This window comes from Neophocaena asiaeorientalis, unplaced genomic scaffold, assembly GCF_003031525.2.
Source record: "Neophocaena asiaeorientalis asiaeorientalis breed wild unplaced genomic scaffold, Neophocaena_asiaeorientalis_V1.1 scaffold134, whole genome shotgun sequence".
Lineage (NCBI taxonomy): Eukaryota > Metazoa > Chordata > Mammalia > Artiodactyla > Phocoenidae > Neophocaena > Neophocaena asiaeorientalis.
Window position 1 is genome coordinate 23,970,148 of NW_020185339.1, and position 20,854 is coordinate 23,991,001.

A 20,854-nucleotide genomic window follows, 5' to 3' on the forward strand; every position below is an offset into this window, starting at 1 on the left:
ATACTGTACCTGTAATATGTCTAAGCATGAGAAGCATTTTAACTTTCTTTTTCTGTTTTTATAATTTTTATTGACGTATAGTTGATTTACAATGTTGTTAGTTTCAGGTGTACAGCAAACTGATTCAGTTATACTTATACATATAGCCGTTTTTAGATTCTTTTCCATTGTAGGTTATTAAAATTTCTAATCATCTTATTTCTACTCTGTGCCCGCTAAGCTAATAGTCTCTTACAAGCTCTTATCAAACTCCACTCCACCCTTTCCTACTACCCTCTCTTTATAAGTTCTCATTCTTCAAAGTCATTATAAAAAAGCATCAAAGTTATGAAAAGTAAACACAGGACTCAATGGTTCCTAACACTTTTTTTCCTGAACTTTGTCGATGCGTTGTAGAGCACAAAGTGTTACAAAGATCAAATGACTTAGAAATTATTCTTTTGAAATCTTGAATTGCTTCTAGGAGGTATATGATTTCAATCCTCCAAATGAATTTCCAGGCACCATTGAAACTGACTTGCCCTAATGAAGTGTTAAAAACTAAATAGATAGGTTGCTTACACTTCTCTATGCCCATTTTGTTTCTTTGTTCGTTTGTTTTTCTATTCTCCTCTTTTAAAAAATGATAATTTTATCTCTGGAATGCACGCAAAGAAACTTCATCATATTCTTTCTATTCTCCAGTCCCTCATATTTCCCTCCACATGTTGAAAAGTGTGCTATTGAAAACATTAGCTAGATAGAAAGACAGAGAAATAGATACCTAGATAGACAGATTGATTTTTTTATTGATAATTACATTTATAATTCAAGGAAACTTCAAATGTTCAGAACATTTACAATCTGATGAAAGCTTAAAGACACTTATTGTTAACTAATAAAAATGGCTAAGCAATGATATCGCAAATCTGTGATCCATTATTATATCCATTAGAACGACTGGATTAGTAAAAGAAACAAGTGGGGGGCTTCCCTGGTGGCACAGTGGTTAAGAGTCCGCCTGCTGATGCAGGGGACACGGGTTCATGCCTGGGTCCGGGAAGATCCCACATGCCGCGGAGCAGCTGGGCCCATGAGCCATGGCTGCTGAGCCTGCACGTCCCGAGCCTGTGCTCTGCAACGGGAGAGGCCACAACAATGAGAGGCCCGCGTACCGCCAAAAAAAAAAAAAAAAAAAGAAACAAGTGGAAGTTGGGTGGATTATACTGGAGCTAAATCTCTCTCAGCATAGAGAACAGCTGATGGATAAACAATTGTTATCCACAATGGATGAGTCCAGCAGATTCTTATGGGCTGCATAACGTTATTTCTATCTTTGGAAAGGGAAGTTAAAAATAAGGCCAAAACTACAGAATAGAAACACGTAGAAGCATTTTCACTTTTTTCTCATTCATCTACCTTGTACTAAATCTCCAATGAGACACTGAATCTTGCTAATTTAATTTTTTTTTGCTAATTTAATTTTTAAACTGAAAAGAGAATCATAGACATCTAACCTCTTCTGATTCTGGGTTTCCCAGCTTCTATCATGAGCTAGAGTGTGAAAGTGACAGGGACCGGCAGGAAATGCCAAAGAACAGAGTTTTTAGGTATTGAGGTCCAGTGTGTGACAAGGGGACAAGGTTTGAGAAGCCAGTACAAATGGACAAATATTTGCAGAGATTACATCTCTTACTGATAATAGGGGAAAGCCAATATCTACTTTCTTCACCCGACAGAGGAGTAGGCAGAACAGGATCGAGGAGCTACCAAATCTATCAAAGCCGTCTTACTTCTTAATCACCAGACTTTGTGGTAATTTGGGGCTCCCTATTAAATGGGTGGAAATCAGGCAGAGGAAGACCTGAAGATGGAGAAGGCCAAGAGGGAACAATTGGGTTGCATTTCCTGTTTCTCAGTCCTGTAGCTAAAAAGAACAGAAGTTTGGAGGTGATAGATGAGGTTCTTCCTGAGTCCCGGGCTCCTTTTGGACCACAGTCCTGACGGAAACGGTTTGTATGTTTCTGGTTTCTCCCGTCTCCAGTGCACTCTGCTCTGGACATGCGTGGTCTCAGACTCATCATGGTACCAGCTGAGCTACTTCTTTGCTGCTTCCTGCTGCACGCTGTGGATGCCATTTCATATGGAAACCAGACAAACGTCTTGGTGCACCTTCACTCATCCTTGGGATCCTGGCTACCTTCCTCAGCCCCATTGTCTTGCCGGGCCCTGCTCCCCAAATCCCTGCCTGGCTTCACCCACATGGCCCTTCTCCCCAAGTTCCTGGTAGGCCTGCCCCTGATGATTGCCTTGGAGAATGCTGGCTGTCAAGCTGATGTACGGGTCCTGCAGCTTCAGCTCTACCGCCAGGGGAGTGTAAAGGCGACACAGATCCTCATCAGACATCTTCAAGAGCTCGAGAAAAGCAGAAGCACAGGGACGGGAGTGTCAGTGGATGCCCTGGCCTCTGCTCTGCAGCTGTTGGCCAGGGAGCACCCAGACCCAGAGAGGGCCCGACGATCCCTCTCCATCAAGGACTGTGAGCAGGAGCAGGAGCAGAATGTGCACAATGTCGTCCAGCTGTTGCCAGGAGTGGGAACCTTCTACAACCTGGGCACAGCATTGTATTATGCTGTTCAGAACTGCTCGGACAAGGCCAAGGAACGAGGCCAAGACGGGGTCATAGATCTGGGTTATGAACTTCTGATGGCCATGGCTGGATTGTCAGGGGGGCCCACGGGAGTAATGATCAGTACTGCACTTAAACCTATAGTGAAGTCTGGGGTTCAGCGGGTGATCCAGTATTATAATGAGAGAGAGGTGAACAGCCCTCCACCAGAGACCAGCAAGGAGGTCTTTGGGGGCACCTCAAATTGAGTCACCTGGAAGAAACAACTACCATGGGCCCTTTGGTATCAGTAGTAAGTTCAGTTCCTTACTGGCAGTGGACCTTACTCTATGACTATGGCTTAGATCCTAGGGATGGGAATACTACTGAGATATAAAAGAAGGTGGTATGGAATTCCTTGGCTGTCCAGTGGTTAGGACTCCACTCTTTCACTGCCCAAGGGGCCAGGTTCAATCCCTGGTCGGGGAACTAAGATCCCCGTAAGCTGCGTAGCAATCAATCAATCAAACAATCAATCAATTATAAAAGAAGGTGGTGGGACTTCCCTGGCGGCCCAGTGGTTAAGAATCCACACTTCCACTGCAGGGGGTGCGGGTTTGATCCCTGGTGGGGAAACTAAGATCCTGCATGCCAGCGCAGTGCAGCCAAAAAAAAAAGTGGTAAACATGATGACTAGATCTAATATTCCGACAAGTTGTACGTGTGTGTTCAAAATCCAAATCTCTGATTTTTTTTATCAAGGAGGAAGGCAGTACTGTAAAATGTAGAAATTTTAAAGTTTGTGGTTCGGAATCAGAGGATTTGGCTTTGAATCCAGGCTCCACTTGTTAGAGCTTCAGCGACCATTGACTAGTACCTTCTTTCTCCAAACTCAGTTTTTTAAATTTCTAAAGAATAATGATTTGCAATGGGTTTCGTGGAAATTAAAAACGGTACGGTGTCCTAATGCTTAGCACGGTACCAACAATAAATAGGCTTTTGTTGTTTTTGTTATTACTTAAGCCCTCCCCTTCCTGTCCCAATATGTCGAAATTCCGCCTCGCTTGTTAGCTCAGCGCCTCCAAGGTCCTGAGCCAGTCTCGGTTCCGCTGCGTAGGTGCTGGTTCTCGGAAATCAGCTGTTTCCGCCCTGAGCTCTTCTGTGCATTGGATTCCTCCCTCCGCAGATACGGGGCAGGGCTTACTTGAGCTTTCCTACCAATCGCTGCAGTTAGAGGTGCGGTTTCGGCTCCGCTTGTCCCGCCTCGCAGAGAAGGAGGAGTTGTGGTGGCGCCAATGAACTCACAGCCTGGAGAAGAGGGTGGCTGAATGGCAGCCAGTGTCGGGGCGGCTCTATGGGAATAGCGAGCTCCGGGGTTCAGCTGCTCACTCAAGCCTGTGGCAAGGGGGCGGGTTCGAGAGGCGGGCGGAAACCGAGGGCAGCGCGGGAGGCCCTGGTGCCAGAGCTCTCTTTGGGGACCGGGAGCCTGGACCACAGCTACTGGAGGGAGCGGGGGCTGAGTCTCTAACCAGGTACCGGCCCAGAGAAGGTGCGTGGGGGTGTGGGTGGAGGCGCGAGTTTCTCTCTGAGAGGGCAGGCAGGCCCTGGGGGGTACGCCCCGCAGGGTTCAGACTCTGTCCCCAGGTTGAAACAGGAGCTGTTGCCTCCTTCATCCTCCTGTCCAACCTAGGTCCCCAACCGTAACGCACCCCGCCCTCCAGAAACGCCCCTGCAACTTCCAAGACCCGAAACCTGGCATTGTTGCATTGGTTCAGTGTCTTGGCCAACGCTTTTACCTTCCGGTCTGTTATTTTTGATTCTTACCAAAAAAAAGAAAGAAAAAAATAGAGTTCTTTTCAGAAAAGCTTATTGAGCACAAAATACGCGCCTAAAAGGGTGTTGGATAACTGGAGAAAAAAGGAGTTTACAGCCCTTAACCTCCGTGCTTGCAACCTATTTAAGAAGGCCAGGTTTTTTGGTTTTGTTTTTCGTATTTAAACCTCAGGGTTTACTTGCCGCTTTGCTTTATTAATACCAGCCAATTAGTTCCTTAGGAGCTGGGGCCTCGTCGTTTGTTTTTTAAAAGCAATACAAGTACATAGTGTAAAAAGTCAAGCACTACTAAAGGGTTAAAGTGAAAAGTAGGAGCCCCTGCCCAATTCTTTACTTCCCTAGTTCCTACTTCCCAGAGGTAGAAAGGCAGCTCATGATTATTTGTACTGGTGGAAAAGAATCTTTCCCACCCCAAGCATTTGATTTGTAATAAAATCATGTGACCTTTTTTTAAACCACAGACGTGGGTGTTAATTTTTTTTTGTTAGGTTCAGGCTGCAAGAAGTTTTGATTTCCTAAACAGACAGATGGCAGTGGGCGGGGAAAGGTAGGGAGAAGGACTCCACCCAGCCTGCTTGGTGGCAGGCAAGAACAAGTTTTGAGTGAATTTTCTCATGAACTTAATAATCAACATGAAGAATCAGATTGACAGAAGTCATAAAAGTGTCACAATCTTAGGGATTGAGTGACCCCTTACACAGTATTTAAATAACTTAAACATCTTCTAGAGAATGGAGCTCCTCCTTCCAACATGGAGAGCAGTTTATCTCCAAGGAGGTTCAGCCTCTGATAAAGCTTTGGGGCCAGCCGGGATAATGCTGAAATATATACTTAAGACTGAGACTTCCCTGGTGGTCTAGTGGTTAAGACTCCACGCTTCCACTGCAGTGGGTTCAATCCCTGGTGGGGGAACTAAAATCCTGCATGCCGTGTGGTGTGGCCAAAAATAAATAAATAATTTAAAACGCTTTTTTTAAATACTTAAGACTGACCTTTAAACGCTCCAGCATAAGTGAATACAAACACAAACAAATAAATTTAAAATAAATTCATTGGGGGAGATAGATGAAATGAGATTGCGGAAGTATCATACATGTTTGTTGAATGGGTACATGGATGATCCTTGTACTACTCACTCTACCTTGTTGTGTGTTTGAAAATTACCATTGAAACAAAAAGGCCTACATATTGGAGCTCTTAAATAGTACTCCCTGGAAGAATATATGCCAAACTGATAATATTGGTTACTTCCGGAGAGGAGGAAAAGGGACCGAGATTGGGAGTGGAGTCAATCTAGACTTTACTTTTTTTCTGTATTTTTTCTTACCTGAATAATTAAACATTTTTTAAAATTTGTAATGATAAACAATCACGAGACTGTGGATGGTTTAGTCCAGCAAAATTTCCAATTGGGAACATGCATCCTTTAGGCTCAGACACCAAATGGCGCAGTGGGAGATGCTGCAGAATCTTGACAGCCCATTTCAGGATCAGCTGCACCAGCTCTATTCAAATAGCCTCCTGCCGGTGGACATTCGACAGAACTTGTCTGTCTGGATTGAAGATCAGAACTGGTGAGGCCTTCAGGAAGTTGGGGGGATGAGGAAAATGATTTCTTTCTTCTGAGCCCCCAGGATCCTGGAGACACCAAGGGCAGGAAGGGGTTGGAAGGCCTCAAGATGGTAGCAACCCTGCAGAGATACTAATCCTTGTCCTTCCTGGTCCCTAGGCAGGAAGCTGCACTGGGCAATGATGAGGCCAAGGCTAATATGCTGTTCTTCCACTTCTTGGACCAACTGAACTATGAGTGTAGCCGCTGCAGCCAGGACCCTGAGTGTTTGTTGCTACAGCACAACTTGCGAAAATTCTATCGGGACATTCAGGTACTTGGAGGAGCCAGGAATAACAAAGTAGGAATGGCAGCTGAGTGTAGAGGAGTACGTGTTAGGGTATGGAACATGGAACAGGACCTGGAGGTTCAAAGGACAGGGGAAGATCTGGGGAAAATGGGACAGAGTCTGGACTTGGGAGATCACTGTCAGAGAGAAGGACATAGTCTAGACGACCTATTTGGAAAGAGGCTAGGGTTTGGGGGAGCAGTGGTGAAAAGGGGTAGGGCTTGGGACCCTGAAGAAGGGGAGAATACTGAGGTCACTGGTGGGGAGAGCCTGAGGTGGTAGTTCATTGATGGCAGTTAAGTTAAATCAATCCTTTCTCTTTTCCTACTGCAGGCCTTTCCCCAGGGTGCTACCCAATTGGCTGAGATGATCTTTAATCTCCTTCTGGAAGAAAAAAGAATTCTGACCCAGGCTCAGAGGGCTCAGTCGGTGAGAACAATTTGGTGGTGATGTTGAAAGCTCCTGGAGTAGAGAGGGATCCTGCAAAGGACTCAGCAAATTTACCTCAGAACAAGATCCCTCCACATCCTGTGGTTTCATTTCAGGCCTGGATTTCAGGGATGAAAGATCAGAGTTGAAATGTGCTCAGAGCCTCTTATTTCAGGAGCAAGGAGAACCAGCCCTTGCAGCACCTGGGGAGAGCCAGCAGCATGAGATTGAATCCCGGATCCTGGAATTAAAGGCTATGATGGAGGTTGGTAGATGTGGCAGAGCCAGGGTGGGCAGGACTCAGCCTGCCTCCTCTCACAGAAGCAGCCTCATCAGGGTCTCATCTCCTCTGCAGAAGCTGGTGAAATCCATCAGCCAACTGAAAGACCAGCAGGATGTCTTCTGCTTCCGATATAAGATCCAGACCTCAGGTAGAAAGCACATTGAGGGGTGGGAGAAAGATGCCTACTGGGAGGCCAAGGGTAGAATAGAGCAGAAGGGGAAAGCCCCAGTAAGCAATAATCACCTTCGGCTGCATCTTGCTGGTTACAGTCCTGCTGCCATTGCAAAGCTGGAGGTGCCAGGGTATGTTGTAGAGGTCAGGCTGGAGGTGTGGCTGAGGGACAGCTAGTGAATGTTGGAGGGGATGCTTGGGAAACTGCCTTAGCAGATTGAGTGGGCTTCTGGTTCTAGCAAGACCATTCAGAATTTGCATGAGGGCCCAGAGGTGCCTGTGCTTTGGTTGGTTCCCCTTCTTCTCCCTTCAGAACTCCCCACTCCTGACTCTGGCTGAGGTCTGGGCTGGGAAGGAGAGGGGGAGGAGCCCTAGGTCTGAGCATTTGTCTCACTCCTGCTCCTGCTGTCCAGCAAGGACACCCTCTTTGGACCCCCATCAGACCAGACAGCAGGACATTCTGCAGGAAACGCTCAATGAACTGGACAGAAGGAGAAAGGTGGGTGGCAGAAGACAGAGGGAGTGGGCAGCAGGGAACTGGGGAAAATGAGGCATCGGGAGCCCTGGCCTCCTAGCCTTGGCTTCTTTGTCTCTTCATCCCTGGTTGAATGGTGGAGGGTGATGGTGAGAGGCTCTCAGCTCTCACTTTATGTCTTTCATAGGAGGTGCTAGATGCCTCCAAAGCACTGCTAGGCCGATTAACTACCCTAATTGAGCTACTGCTGCCCAAGTTGGAGGAGTGGAAAGTTCAGCAGCAGAAAGCCTGCATTGGAGGTCCCCCGGATGGAGGGTTGGAGCAGTTGGAGAAGTGGTGAGAGGCACCTCCCCACCCTCGTGCTCACCTGGCCCTAGTCCTAACTCCCCCCTGTGCTTTGTAGGTTATAATGCCCTGTATATGACAAGAGATATTGCCCTCCTTAATCTCTGCTCCCCAGAATGATCCCAGCTCCCTTGTCTGACTGCAGCTATGCTCTGCTCTTCATTCTCACCACTCAGGGAGCCCAGAGCCCAATCTTTGCTTTGGGGAAAGTAATGAATTGATCCACAATCCGATATCTCCTTCCTGCTTAATCACCCGAGAAATATTGTTTTACCTTTTTTTTAGTGCAGTGAATATAATGCCAAAAAAAAAAAAATTACCAGTTACCTTAATATCCAGATGTAGCTACTATAATATTATTAAACAAAAATTGAATCATACTGTTCATACTATTTTGAGACCTGTGGGTTTGTTTGTTTTTTTTAACTTAGCAGTATATCATATTTACCCGTGCCCATGATACTTTTATTTTTTGCATCTTTTGGCCATGCCACACAGCATATGGGATGTGGGATCATTCCCCAACTAGGGATCAAACCCGCACCCCCTACAGTGGAAGGGTGGAGTCTTAACCACTGGACCATCACGGAAGTCCCTACGCATGATACTTTTTTTTTTTTTCTTTTTTTGGCTGTATTGGGTCTTCGTTGCTGTGCGCGGGCTTTCTCTAGTTGCGGTGAGCGGAGGCTACTCTTCATTGCGGTGCACAGGCTTCTCATTGCGGTGGCTTCTCTTGTTGCGGAGCACGGGCTCTAGGCGCGCGGGCTTCAGTAGTTGTGGCACGTGGGCTCAGTAGTTGTGGCTCCTGGGCTCTAGAACGCAGGCTCAGTAGTTGTGGCGCACAGGCTTGGTTGCTCCGCGACATGTGGGATCTTCCCGGACCAGGGCTTGAACCTGTGTCCCCTGCATTGGCAGGCGGATTCTTAACCACTGCGCCACCAGGGAAGCCCTAAACAAATTTCTTTATTTGTTTTCCAGTAAACTCCTTATTTTATATTAATTTTATTGTGATGTAGAAAAAAATAACTAATGTGTCCTTCAACATATTTGAAAAATACCTATTATTTAGATATTTTGTCATGAGAAAATTTATTATAATTTAAACTATTAAAAATATACCATGGGGGGGCACCCGTGGAATGAACTGGGAGACTGGGATTGACATATATACACTATTGATACTATGTATAAAATAGATAACTAATGAGAACCTACTGTATAGAACAGGGAACTCTACTCAGTGCTCTGTGGTGACCTAAATGGAAAGGAAATCCAAAAAAGAGGGAATATATGTATACATGTAGTTGATTCACTTTGCTGTACAGCAGAAAGTAACACAAAATTGTAAAGCAACTATTCTCCAATAAAATTTAATATAAAAAAAAATATACCACTGTTCAGATAAATTGAAAACAATTATATAAGGCTTAGGGTACAGGATAAGTATTTACATTACAGTTGCACACGTATTCATCATTTTGTACAGGGGTTGGCAAATTATGGCCTGTGAGTGATTTCTTGCTATTTTAAACAGCGCTGCAGTAAATAACCTCATAGCTCCATCTTTATTTACATCTCCAATTATTTCTGTAATGTAAGTTATCAGAAGTGATATTCCTGGGTTAAAGTATATATTGGATTGGCCAAAAAGTTCGCTCGGTTAGTGAATGCATTGTTCGATAAAATTCTTGGTGAAAATGAAAAATGTGTTTTTTGTTTTTACTTAAAACTGAACTAACTTTTTGGCCAACCCAATACCTTTTCTTGGTGGTGGTGCTGTTACTGTGTTGTTCTTTTGTTTCATTGTTTTTAATACAAAGAGCTGTATTTCTTCTTCTGATTGTAAATATAAAATACACTAATTGGAAAAATTTCAGAAAACTTAAAAGAGAAAAATTACCCATGTGCATAATCTGATCATTCAGAGGTAACCACTGTTAATGCTTTTTTAAAAAACATTTTTTGACGTGGACCATTTTTAAACTCTTTATTGAATTTGTTACAATATTGTTTCTGTTTTATGTTTTGGTTTTTTGGCCGTGAGGCATGTGGGATCTTAGCTCCCCGACCAGGGATCGAACCCACACCCCCTGCATTGGAAGGTGAAGTCTTAACCATTGGACCACCAGGGAAGTCCCCTGTTAATGCTTTTGAATACATTTTTCCAGATTTTCCCTGTGCATATTCACAAATATACATCTATTTTAAACAGAGCTCAGATTATATCATATATATACTATCTTGTAATTTTTATAATTTAATGTTTTTGAAATTTTTTTCTTGTTAAAAATTTGTGTCTATATCATTATTTTTAATGGTTGCATAGTATTCCATGATGTCAATATGCCATAATTTATATACCCAATACCAATTGTTTCTAATTTTTCTATTACAGAAAACAAAGCTATGAACTATGAACATCTGTGTTTGTCCATTTGTTTGTCTGATTATTTCCTTAGGATATATCTTAGAAATGGAATACTGCAAAATGTATATACATTTTTTGAAGCTTTTTATTTTTTATAGATTTTTTGGCCACACCACGCAGCATGTGGGATCTTAGTTCCCCGACTAGGGATTGAACCCGCGCCCCTTGCATTGGAAGTGTGGAGTCTTAACCACTGGACCACCAGGGGAGTACCCTGAAGCTTTTTAAAAAAATAGTTCCAAACTGCTATCCCAATCTGTTTGTTCTTATGTAGTGGATAATTGTTTTCCTGTTACCATATTGCCTATTATTATTATTTCTTATTATATAGACAGTAAAACACATACAACTTCATCCCTTACTAGTTTTATGACCTTGAGCAAGTCACTTTAATCTTTCTGTGCCTTAGCTTTACCATCTGTAAAATAGGGATAATAATAGTACCTACCTCATAGGGTTGTTGTAAGAATTAACCCTATGCATGCACTTAGAATAAAAAGTACATATCAGGGCTTCCCTGGTGGCGCAGTGGTTGAGCGTCCGCCTGCCGCCTGCCGATGCAGGGGACACGGGTTCGTGCCCCGGTCTGGGAGGCTCCCACATGCCGCGGAGCGGCTGGGCCCGTGAGCCATGGCCGCTGAGCCTGCGCATCCGGAGCCTGTGCTCTGCAACGGGAGAGGCCACAACAGTGAGAGGCCTGGGTATCGCAAAAAAAAAAAAAAAAAAGTACATATCAAGCATCATGTGAAAGTTAGCTCTATTATGTTAATAAATCTTTTATCAATTTTATATGTGAAAGCGGCTTTGATATTCATTCCTTAGGTTATGAACAAAGTTGAAAAATCTTTCACATGTTTCCTGGATTCTTTTTTGTCCCAATCAGTTTCTGACTTTCCACATAGTTAAAGGGGAGCTCTTGGAGCCTGTTTGGGGATTCCAGGAAACTGATGGATTCTTTCTCCCTTGGATTCTGTCACCCAGGTTCACAGCTGGAGCAAAGCTGTTGTTTCATCTGCGGCAGCTGCTGAAGGAGCTAAAGGGATTGAGTCACATGGTCACCTATCAGGGGGACCCTCTGATCGAAGGGGTGGATCTGCGGAAGGCCCAGGTCACAGAGCTGCTACTTCGCCTGCTCCACAGGTCTAGGCCAGGGAGGGACCTCGAGGGAGGCCAGAGGGAAGGGACAAGGGGAGCCATTCTTACAGATACTGACCTCTATATATTCTCTCCACATCTCCCCAGAGCCTTTGTAGTAGAAACCCAGCCCTGCATGCCCCAAACTCCCCATCGACCCCTCATCCTCAAGACTGGGAGCAAGTTCACCGTCCGAACAAGGTTGGCATTTCAGAACTCATTCTTACTTCCTTTTACCAGCCCTGGCACTGATGCTTTCTGGTTTTACAAATCTTCCCACTCTTGGCTGTTTCTTCTGTCTTTTCCCCTCAATCTCTTTACCTCTTCTAATCTCTTCCCTTATTTTTTTCAAACATCTGGTCTATCCAGGAGATTGAAGTTGACCACTTTCCCCCATCTCCCTCCCTCCCTTGCAGGCTGCTGGTGAGACTCCAGGAAGGCAGTGAGTCACTGACTGCAGAAGTCTCCATTGACAGGTAAGTTGGGGCAGGTGAAGGGTGGGACCAAGGGGTGGCCAGGAAGTGGGGTGGTGGGGTGGAGGAGGCACCTACTCTTTACAACAGGGCCCTGGGGCTGTGTTCTTTTCCCTTCCATCCCTACCTCATAGAAATAGCTCATCTCTTTTGTTGAGTGCTTACTATGTGACATGTAGCTTGTCAAGTACCCAATTTAAAGTTGTCACAGGGGGCTTCCCTGGTGGCGCAGTGGTTGAGAGTCGGCCTGCCAATGCAGGGGACACGGGTTCGTGCCCCGGTCCGGGAAGTTCCCACATGCCATGGAGCGGCTGGGCCCGTGAGCCGTGGCCGCTGAGCCTGCGCGTCCGGAGCCTGTGCTCTGCAACGGGAGAGGCCACAACAGTGAGAGGCCCACGTACTGCAAAAAAAAATAATAATAATAAAAATAAATAAATAAAATAAAATTGTCACAGGAACCCCATGATTTAGGTATTATCAATGCACTATTCAAATGAGGAAACAAGTTCAGATAATTTATGTCTCTAGTGCAAGGCCCCATAGCTGGTGAGCTGCAGATTTGGGTTTGAACCCGGGTCTGTCTGATTCCACAGACCAAATTCCTAACTTCTACACTATTTTGCTTCCCAGTGATTTTTTTTTTTTCTTTACAGAAATCCTCCTGAATCACAAGGGTATGTGCCTGACAAGGACACTGCAAACTTTTGTGCACTGCATGACCTGTACCATCACATGTGGCAGCCCTGATGGGGACACAAACAAGGAGGAGGTTGATGTGGGTGGTGTATGGACAGGGAGAAGGGGAGGTCTGAAATGAAGTGGAACTTTTGTTATTTTCCTGCTGAGTTTTTAGAATAACTCTGCTCCTGACCTGCATATATCTTCTTCCTCCTTGGAATAGCTTCCGGAAGTTCAACATTCTGACCTCAAACCAGAAAACTTTGACTCCTGAGAAAGGGCAGAGTCAGGGCTTAATTTGGGACTTCGGCTACCTGGTAAGAAAGGTTGTATTCCAATCGAACAAGCTGGAGGAAGTTCCCAGGCCTTGGGAAGTCCTGAGGGCAAAGCAGGGGTTCCAGGGACCCTGGGGTCCTTGCTCTGGCATTCTCTCTCCCTCCCCTCAATTCACAGACACTGATGGAGCAGCGTTCAGGTAGTTCAGGAAAGGGCAGCAATAAGGTGAGGCCTGGACAGGGGGTTGGGGGGCAGGAGGAGCTTAACAAAAGGCACGCTGATCACTTTGTCTTCTGCTGTCCCAGGGGCTGCTAGCCGTGACAGAGGAACTGCACATTATCAGCTTCACAGTCAGATACACCTACCAGGGTCTGAAGCAGGAACTGAAAGTGAGTGAAAATGGAGTGTGTTTGGGGAAAGACCTAAGGAGGGGTTAAGCAGAAGCCTCTCAGGGTGGAATATTGTCTGGCCCTTACCAGATGTCTACAGCTGGAAACATCACATCCCTCTTCTGTGATTTCTGTCTCCTCCCCAGACAGACACTCTTCCTGTGGTGATTATTTCTAACATGAACCAACTCTCAATCGCCTGGGCCTCGGTTCTCTGGTTCAATCTGCTCAGCTCAGACCCCCAGGTAGGTGGTGGGGGCCAACAGGTGAAGGGTGGCAAGGAGGGGTGTGGAAGTTTGGTGTGAGGGCACTACTTCTGAGCCACCCGGTCCCTTCCTACCTCTGCAGAATCAGCAGTTCTTCTGCAGCCCCGCCAAGGCCCCCTGGGACTTGCTGGGCCCTGCTCTCAGTTGGCAGTTCTCCTCCTACGTTGGCCGAGGCCTCAACTCAGACCAGCTTGGCATGCTGCGGGACAAGCTGTTTGGTACAGACCTTCTTTTCTCTCAGCATTTCCCCAGCCTCTGTCTGCCTGCACCCTCCATCCTTTCTGTCCCAGGACCCTTGGCCCTGCCTTCTGTCATCTGAACTGTCTGTCTGCCCACAGGGCAGAACTCCAAGACTGAGGGTGCCTTGTTGTCCTGGGTCAATTTCATTAAGGTAACTCTCTGCGTCCTGTGCAGCTAGACCTTGGCCCCCGTCCAATTACTAGTCCTTCCCCACACCCAGGGCAGTTCCACATCTCTTCCTGCCTTTCCATTCCTCCTTCAGCGAGAGAGCCCCCCTGGCAAGCTACCATTCTGGACATGGCTCGACAAAATTCTGGACCTGGTACATGACCACCTGAAGGATCTCTGGAACGATGGGTAAGGCCTTGGTCAGCCTCCCTTTCTTCCCTGCTGCCTTTCTCTGCTTGAGAGTGGACTCTGTGCGCTCTCACGTGGCAAATAGGGGGAGAGAGCAGAACCCGGTGCCAGGTCATACCCCCTCACGTTTGCAGTAATAGTCTCCTAGCCCGTATTTGTCTAGCATCCACTGTGTTCCAGAGCCTGCGGGGTGCTTTTTATGAATTCTCTCACGTAATCCTTATAACCTTGCTGGGCGATGGGTGTTGCCACCCTCAAGGGAGGAAATGAGAGCTCAGAGAGGTTAAAGGACTTACACCAGGGGCAGAGTTGAGATTCAAACCGAGGCCTGTCTGACCTCACGCCTATGCTCTTTCCACCACACTGCCTGCCCATTTGTGTAGCACTTTGCCTTTTACAAGGTGCTTTTCATCTGTGTGACCTCACCGCAGCTTCACACCTCTTCCAACCCTGGGAGGTGGATATTGTCAGTAAAGTGAAATGACTTGGCCAACATGGAACAGTTTGTAACAAGGTGGCAGAGCCAGGGCCCAGACCTGGCAGTCTGTCCCTCTACAAGGGGAGCAGGAGGCAGGAGGGCCTCACAGCTGCTCTCTGTGCTGCAGACACATCATGGGCTTTGTAAGCCGGAGCCAGGAGCGCCGGCTGCTGAAGAAGACCATCTCTGGCACCTTTCTGCTGCGCTTCAGTGAAACATTGGAAGGGGGCATTACCTGCTCCTGGGTGGAACACCAAGATGACGGTCAGCTGCCCTGCCCTCCTGTTTCCACAGCCTCTCTTGCTGCCCCTCTGCCTGCCCTTGGCTTCCCTGGCTCTGTCCTGAATCCCTCGGCAGATTTGTGGTTGGGCAGCCAGGGTGGGGAGCTCCCAGGCCCAGCCTCTTCCCTCAAGCCTGCCTGTTCCTGCATCCACTCTCCAGATAAGGTGCTCATCTACTCTGTGCAGCCCTTCACCAAGGAGGTGCTGCAGTCACTCCCGCTGGCCAAAATCATCAGCCAGTACCAGCTGCTCACTGAAGAGAACATACCTGAGAACCCACTGTGCTTCCTCTACCCACGAATCCCCCGGGATGAGGCTTTTGGGTGCTACTCCCAGGAGAAAGGTGAGAAGCATTGATAACACTTCACTGGTAGAGTGCAAGGATCCACAGGCATCCACAAATCCAACTCTTTCCTTTCAGCGTGGGAAAACTGATATCCAAAGAAGTTAAGGGCTTTGTCTGTGGGACACTGCTAGTTAGTAGGGAGACATGACTGTCAGGACCACCTGCACTAGGGGACCCTGGGGCTATGTGTCCAATCTCCTGACCTCCCCTGCCTCCTGTGTCTGTCCCCCATAGTTAATCTCCAGGAACGGAAGAAATACCTGAAACATAAGCTCATTGTGGTCTCTAACAGGTGAGATGTGAACTCTTTGCCCATCTTCCCTAACTCTTTTTGGCTGATATAGTGACCCAAACCTGCCCAATGCCGGTCTCTCCAGCCTTCTTTCCTACTGACCCACACTCCCCAGCCTTCTAGGTTTGTTTCCTGCTCTTTTAGTCTCTCTCCTCTCTGTTTTCCTGCTGCCATCCTTAGGTTGTCTCCACAGGGGTTCCCTGATAATAATAGTCATAATCATTGATGTTAATGGACATCTACTTAATGCCAAGCATGGTACTAGATTTTTTTAGAACATTTTAAAAATTTAATCCTTATGAGAACCCATTTGAGCCAGTAATGAATGATAACAGCCACATTTAATGAAAGTTTATTATGTTCCAGGCACTGGGCTAAATGCTTTGTGTTCATTTTCTCATTTATTGAATCTTCATAATTGTCCTATGAGGCAGAAGATACTGTTATTAGTGTTTTCAGCTGAGGAACCTGAGGTTTAGCGTGGTGAGGTGGCATGCCTAAGATACATGGCTAATCAATGATCCAGGTCTGTCAAATTCCAAAGCCGTGCTTTTAACCATCTTACTGCCTCTCAAGTATTATGAGGTATTGTTGTTCCCTTTTTACAGATGATAAATCTGAGGCTCAGAGAGGTTAGGTCACTTTGCCTAAGGTCACCCAACTAGTAAATGATAGGATTTAAACCTCTGGTGAACCTTAAGCCCTCTGCTCTATTGCCTTTTAGACTAGAGAGATAGCCTCTGCTTTCTCTACCATTCCCCACTTTACCTAAACGACTGATCCCTGCTCCTTTGTCTGTATTGGGGTATCCAGACAGGTGGATGAGCTGCAACAACTGCCGGAGCTTAAGCTGGAGCCAGAACTGGAGTCATTCGAGCTGGATCTGGGGCTGGCACCAGGGCCAGAGCCAGGGCCGGGCCTGGACTTAGAGCCACTGCTGGAGGCAGGGCTGGATTTGGGGCCAGCACTGGAGCCCACTCTGGAGCCCGTGATGGAGTCTACTCTGGAGCCCGTGCTGGAGTCCACTCTGGAGCCTGTGCTGGAGTCCACTCTGGAGCCTGTGCTGGAGTCCACTCTGGAGCCCACACTGGAGTCCACTCTGGAGCCCGTGCTGGAGCCCACACTAGGCGAGGTGTCACAGAGAGTCCCAGAGCCAGACCTGGGACCAGGACTGAAGCTGGAGCCTATTCCAGAGCCTCTTTCACAGCTACTGCCAGAGCCGGATTTGCCCCATGATCTGAGACACTTGAACACTGAGGACATGGAAAGTAAGTGATGAGATGGGGCTAGGGAAGAGGGGACACATTCCCTTTCCCAACTCCCCTCCCTCACCCACTACAGAAAAAGACAGTTCTGAGCTCCTCATTGGAGAAAGGCTTATATCCCTGTGATTCCTTTTATTAGGAAATACACACACGCCTCCCCCGCCCCACCTAAGTGACCCCCTCAGGCCCTGTCTAGGCCTCTGCTGCCATCCTCTCTCACTTTCCCTGCTGCTTTGGGAACTCCTTGCCTAAGATCAGGGCCTGACTTCTTTCTCTGGACTATCTAGTCTTCAGAAACAGCATGAAGATTGAAGAAATCATGCCAAATGGTGACCCACTGTTGGCTGGCCAGAACACCGTGGATGAAGCTTACGTCTTCCCTCGCAGCCATTTCTACACAGATGGGCCCTTGATTCCCTCTGACTACTAGAAACTACATTTTCTCTGTTCTTTCCATATATTTTGCCCCTCCTACCTCTCACATCATGATGTTGCTCTCCAAGGATGGGAAATCAGGCATGTGCTCCTTCTAAACTGGGTTAACCGTGGGATTTGGAGTGAGAGGTAGAAGCATAATACGGGTAAGGAACAGTCACCAATGAATCAGAACAGATGTTACCCATAGCTCCAGCTAGGAGCCTGGAGGCTGCCTGCTGTGCTGGGAGGTATAGGAATTTGAGAGCAGGCTAGAACAGTTAGGAGGTACTTGGAGGGCTCAGGGCAGTGACTTCTTTCCAATATGGAAGGCTTTCAACATTTTAGTAGCTGATAAGACTAACCTGGTGCCTACTTCATCTTCCTGGAGTGCCCTTTCTGCTCAAAACAGCTCTGACTTCTGATCCTGCAGTGATTCAGAACTCCTGTCTTTGGCCAAATACACTCTCGGCCAGGAAAGCAGGGAAGGAAGCCCTGGGTCAGGGAGCAAGAGAGGGCCACACTTAGGACCCCCACTTCCTAATCACAGTCCCTTGTAATCTCATTCAGCTTGCTTAGCCATGTAGGGATTAAGGCCAAAAGGATCACGGTTACTCTATATACCAAGGGGTCATGAGGAAAGATCCCTCTCCACCATAGCCCTGCAGAGTAGAAGGATGCATTTTGTAGTCCTTTGGCCCTGTTTTTCCGTTCTGTTTCTTTTTACTAACAAGCCTAGAAATTAGACTTAGATATCCACATAAATAAGTCTTTATTGAAAAAAGTGCATAATTCAGTATAAATATAATAAATAATCCTCCTCCCCAAACTGCTGCCACGACGATAAATAATCCCAAAATTTCCCTTCCCGTGTAATAAATATCCAACCTGTTCTAGGTCAGCATCATAAGTCAGTTTTGGTAATTTTTCAACAGAGCAAGTCCTGTTAAAATGAATGGACTGATTAACTTGTTGGCTCACACATGTCTAGGCTGATAAATTCATCTTAGCATTGCTAAGCCGTGGAGGTCTGGGTGCCATCCTTAAGCTGCTGGCTTAGGGATTCAGAGTTGCTGCTCCATGGGCAAAGACCCTGGCAGCTACAGCCACAAAGGCCTGGAGGCTGCGAAGGATCTTGAGGCGGAGAAGGAGGCGCTGCCATGGCTGGCTGGGACTGGGGCTTGGAGTCTGCTCAGTCTCCCAGTGGTGACCCTCGGTCTGAAAGGACACAGGACACAATCAGAGAGGACTCTAGATCCTTCACTCCCCCGCCAGGCCCTGTCTCTGACACCTGCAAGCCCCACTTCTCCAGGCCCCTAGTTCATACCTGCAAGAGTTCCCTGAGGCCCAGTAGGGAGGCATGAAGCTGGCCCACAGGGCCATCGGGGAGTAGAGAAGGCTCCCCTGTGAAAATATCTGAGCCCAGCAGCTTCTCGTAAAAAACCAAGCCTTGGTGGATCCTTTGCAAGCAGGACTGGGGAGAAAAGAAAGCAGTGAAAGAAAACAGATACAGGGACTTCCCTGGTGGTCCAGTGGTTAAGACTCCGTGCTTCCACTGTAGGGGGCATGGGTTTGATCCCGGGTTGGGGAACTAAGATCCCGCATGCCACTCAGCGCAGCCAAAAAGAACACCAAAAACAAAGGGAGAGGAAGAAAGAAAAAGAAAAAAGGAAGGAAGGAAAGAGAGAAAGGAGGGGAAAGCAAAGAGTGAGAAGGAAGGAAGGAAAGAAAAGAGAAAGGAAAGGAAAAGAAAAAGAAAAGACAGATACCTTCTAATTAGTCCACCAAAGACCCATCTGATATTTGCCATTCTTAGAAACGGCTGTGATATGAATGTTTGTGTCCCCAGAAATTTCATATTTTGATATCCTGATCCCCGTGTGACTGTATTAGGAAGTGGGACCCTTGGGAGGTTATTAGGTCATGAGGATGGAGCCCTCAAGAATGGGATTATTGCTCTTATAAAGGAGACCCACAGAACTCCCTAATCACTTCCACAATGTGAGGAGACAAGAAGTCTGCAACCTGAAGAGGGCCCTCACTCAACCATGCTGGCACCTTAATCTCGGACTTCCAGCCTCCAGAACTGTGAGAAATAAATGTCTGTTGTGGGCTTCCTTGGTGGCACAGTGGTTAAGAATCTGCCTGCCAATAGCAGGGGACACGGGTTCAAGCCCTGGTCCAGGAAGATCCCACGTGCCGTGGAGCAGCTAAGCCCGTGTGCCACGACTACTGAAGCCCACGTGCCTAGAGCCCATACTCCGCAGCAAGAAAAGCCACTGCAATAGAGCCCTCACACTGCAACGAAGAGTAGCCCCCGCTCACCGCAACTAGAGAAAGCCCACACGCAGCCACAAAGACCCAACGCAGCCAAAAATAAATAAAAAATTTAAAAATAAATTTATTTTTTAAAATAAAAAATAAATGTCTGTTGTTTATAAACCACTGAGTCTATGGTTTGTTGTTATAGCAGGCTGAATGGACAAGGACAGATACAACTTTTACTAATTCACCATGGTGTCCAGCTCTGTCCCCAGTCCCCTCTTCCTTGCAGCCCAGCCTCATCTTAGTACCTGACTGTTGACCCTGAGTCCTTGTGGATCACAGCCATCCTCACACTGTATATGGGGGACAGGATTTGTAGTCTCATCATCATCTTCTCTTGGTAGATCCTGGAATGGAGGAGGGGTGGGAAGAGTAAAGAAGTACTTTCAAACCCCACCTGGTTCCTCAGGCTGTGACTCTCCCTGGAACCCCACTCCCCTGTCCTCTCTTACCCTCTGATGGCTTTCAACCCTCCAGCTTCCACCCTAGGCCACAGAGTCTTCCACTGCAGCCTAGGAGGGCTTGGATAGGCTCCTGTTTGGTCCCAGAGGCTGCCACTCACCACATGTCCCATTGGTTGATGTGCACTCCAGGCCAGCATGCAGAGCTGCTGTGAGAGCTGCTGGCCCCGAACCCAAGCAGGGCTTCTGCCCTCAGGCGCAGCCCGGCCCCGAGCAATCCAGGGCAGCAGCAGCAGCAGCAGCACAGCTCTGCTCCCCAGCATCTCGTTGCCTGCTTCTCAGATCTGGCTGGCTCTGTGCCTTGCAGTCCCTGTGGAATCTCTGTCCACTTCCCCTTGCTCTCAGCCTGATTCTCTTTGTCCTGTGCGTCTCTGGTTTGGTTCCCTCTGTCGTTCACCAAGTTTCTGAGCTGCTTTCTGTAGATTTTCTCCCCTTGTCTCTGAGTCTCTTTTTAAGCTCCCTGCATTGTAAGACCCGCCCTTTATACTAGCAGGTGACTCACAGCAGGTGGGATTCCCCTCCCTGCATCATCTCCCTCCGTGGGGAGCCCAGGTAAGTAGCCTCAGTTCCAGGGGAAATGAGTCGTGTGGTTGCCGTGACTGGAGGCCTGGGATGGGACTTAACGTGTAATGCTCTCCAGGAATCCAAGAGGCTGTAGAAGGGGGTGGAGTGGGAGTAACGAATATTTAAATGAATCTAGTCTCAAGTTCCTTCCTGCTTAACCTTTCCC

At 47.2% G+C, this 20,854-nt stretch overlaps 3 protein-coding genes across 5 annotated transcripts; 2 read left to right on the forward strand and 1 right to left on the reverse strand.

Annotated features, from left to right (window-relative positions):
* Positions 1-2,031: 2,031 nt before the first annotated feature.
* LOC112394002 (apolipoprotein F) lies at positions 2,032-2,984 on the forward strand. The gene is given in 2 exon segments (XM_024736427.1): positions 2,032-2,848; positions 2,851-2,984. Coding segments are annotated over 2 exon segments (942 nt in total). The 5' UTR covers positions 2,032-2,040.
* A 948-nt stretch (positions 2,985-3,932) lies between these two features.
* STAT2 (signal transducer and activator of transcription 2) lies at positions 3,933-18,393 on the forward strand. Of its 3 annotated transcripts, none has more exons than XM_024736633.1 (24): positions 3,933-4,119; positions 5,851-5,994; positions 6,150-6,303; positions 6,652-6,747; positions 6,923-7,012; positions 7,103-7,178; positions 7,615-7,700; positions 7,864-8,012; positions 11,431-11,589; positions 11,692-11,784; positions 12,000-12,059; positions 12,710-12,730; positions 12,958-13,051; positions 13,188-13,235; positions 13,316-13,399; positions 13,546-13,644; positions 13,748-13,883; positions 14,004-14,056; positions 14,168-14,262; positions 14,868-15,004; positions 15,182-15,364; positions 15,602-15,659; positions 16,473-16,927; positions 17,212-17,354. In XM_024736633.1, the coding sequence occupies exons 2-24, from the start codon at positions 5,864-5,866 to the stop codon at positions 17,352-17,354; spliced, it is 2,700 nt and encodes an 899-aa protein (XP_024592401.1). In that variant the 5' UTR covers positions 3,933-4,119; positions 5,851-5,863. The 3 variants fall into 3 exon arrangements, with proteins under 3 accessions (XP_024592401.1, XP_024592402.1, XP_024592403.1); XM_024736634.1 differs by having other exon boundaries at positions 3,934-4,136; positions 17,212-18,393; XM_024736635.1 differs by lacking the exons at positions 3,933-4,119; positions 5,851-5,994; positions 6,150-6,303 and having other exon boundaries at positions 6,666-6,747; positions 6,864-7,012; positions 17,212-18,393.
* IL23A (interleukin 23 subunit alpha) lies at positions 18,096-20,655 on the reverse strand. The gene is made up of 4 exons (XM_024736636.1): positions 20,226-20,655; positions 19,912-20,010; positions 18,666-18,812; positions 18,096-18,556 (listed from the first exon to the last, which is right to left on the reverse strand). The coding sequence occupies exons 1-4, from the start codon at positions 20,385-20,387 to the stop codon at positions 18,395-18,397; spliced, it is 570 nt and encodes a 189-aa protein (XP_024592404.1). The 5' UTR covers positions 20,388-20,655; the 3' UTR covers positions 18,096-18,394.
* Positions 20,656-20,854: the final 199 nt, after the last annotated feature.

What these genes read in the sequence shown, in the direction of transcription:
- STAT2 (XM_024736633.1), top strand. Translation starts at nt 5,864, where the DNA reads ATGGCGCAGTGGGAGATGCTGCAGAATCTTGACAGCCCATTTCAGGAT. An exon ending in AATTCTATCGGGACATTCAG is followed by an intron (nt 6,304 to 6,651) that starts GTACTTGGAGGA and finishes TTCCTACTGCAG; the next exon opens with GCCTTTCCCCAGGGTGCTAC. An exon ending in GAACACTGAGGACATGGAAA is followed by an intron (nt 16,928 to 17,211) that starts GTAAGTGATGAG and finishes TGGACTATCTAG; the next exon opens with TCTTCAGAAACAGCATGAAG.
- IL23A (XM_024736636.1), bottom strand. Translation starts at nt 20,387, where the DNA reads ATGCTGGGGAGCAGAGCTGTGCTGCTGCTGCTGCTGCTGCCCTGGATT. An exon ending in ATCAACCAATGGGACATGTG is followed by an intron (nt 20,011 to 20,225) that starts GTGAGTGGCAGC and finishes CCTCCATTCCAG; the next exon opens with GATCTACCAAGAGAAGATGA. An exon ending in GCCTCAGGGAACTCTTGCAG is followed by an intron (nt 18,557 to 18,665) that starts GTATGAACTAGG and finishes GTGTCCTTTCAG; the next exon opens with ACCGAGGGTCACCACTGGGA.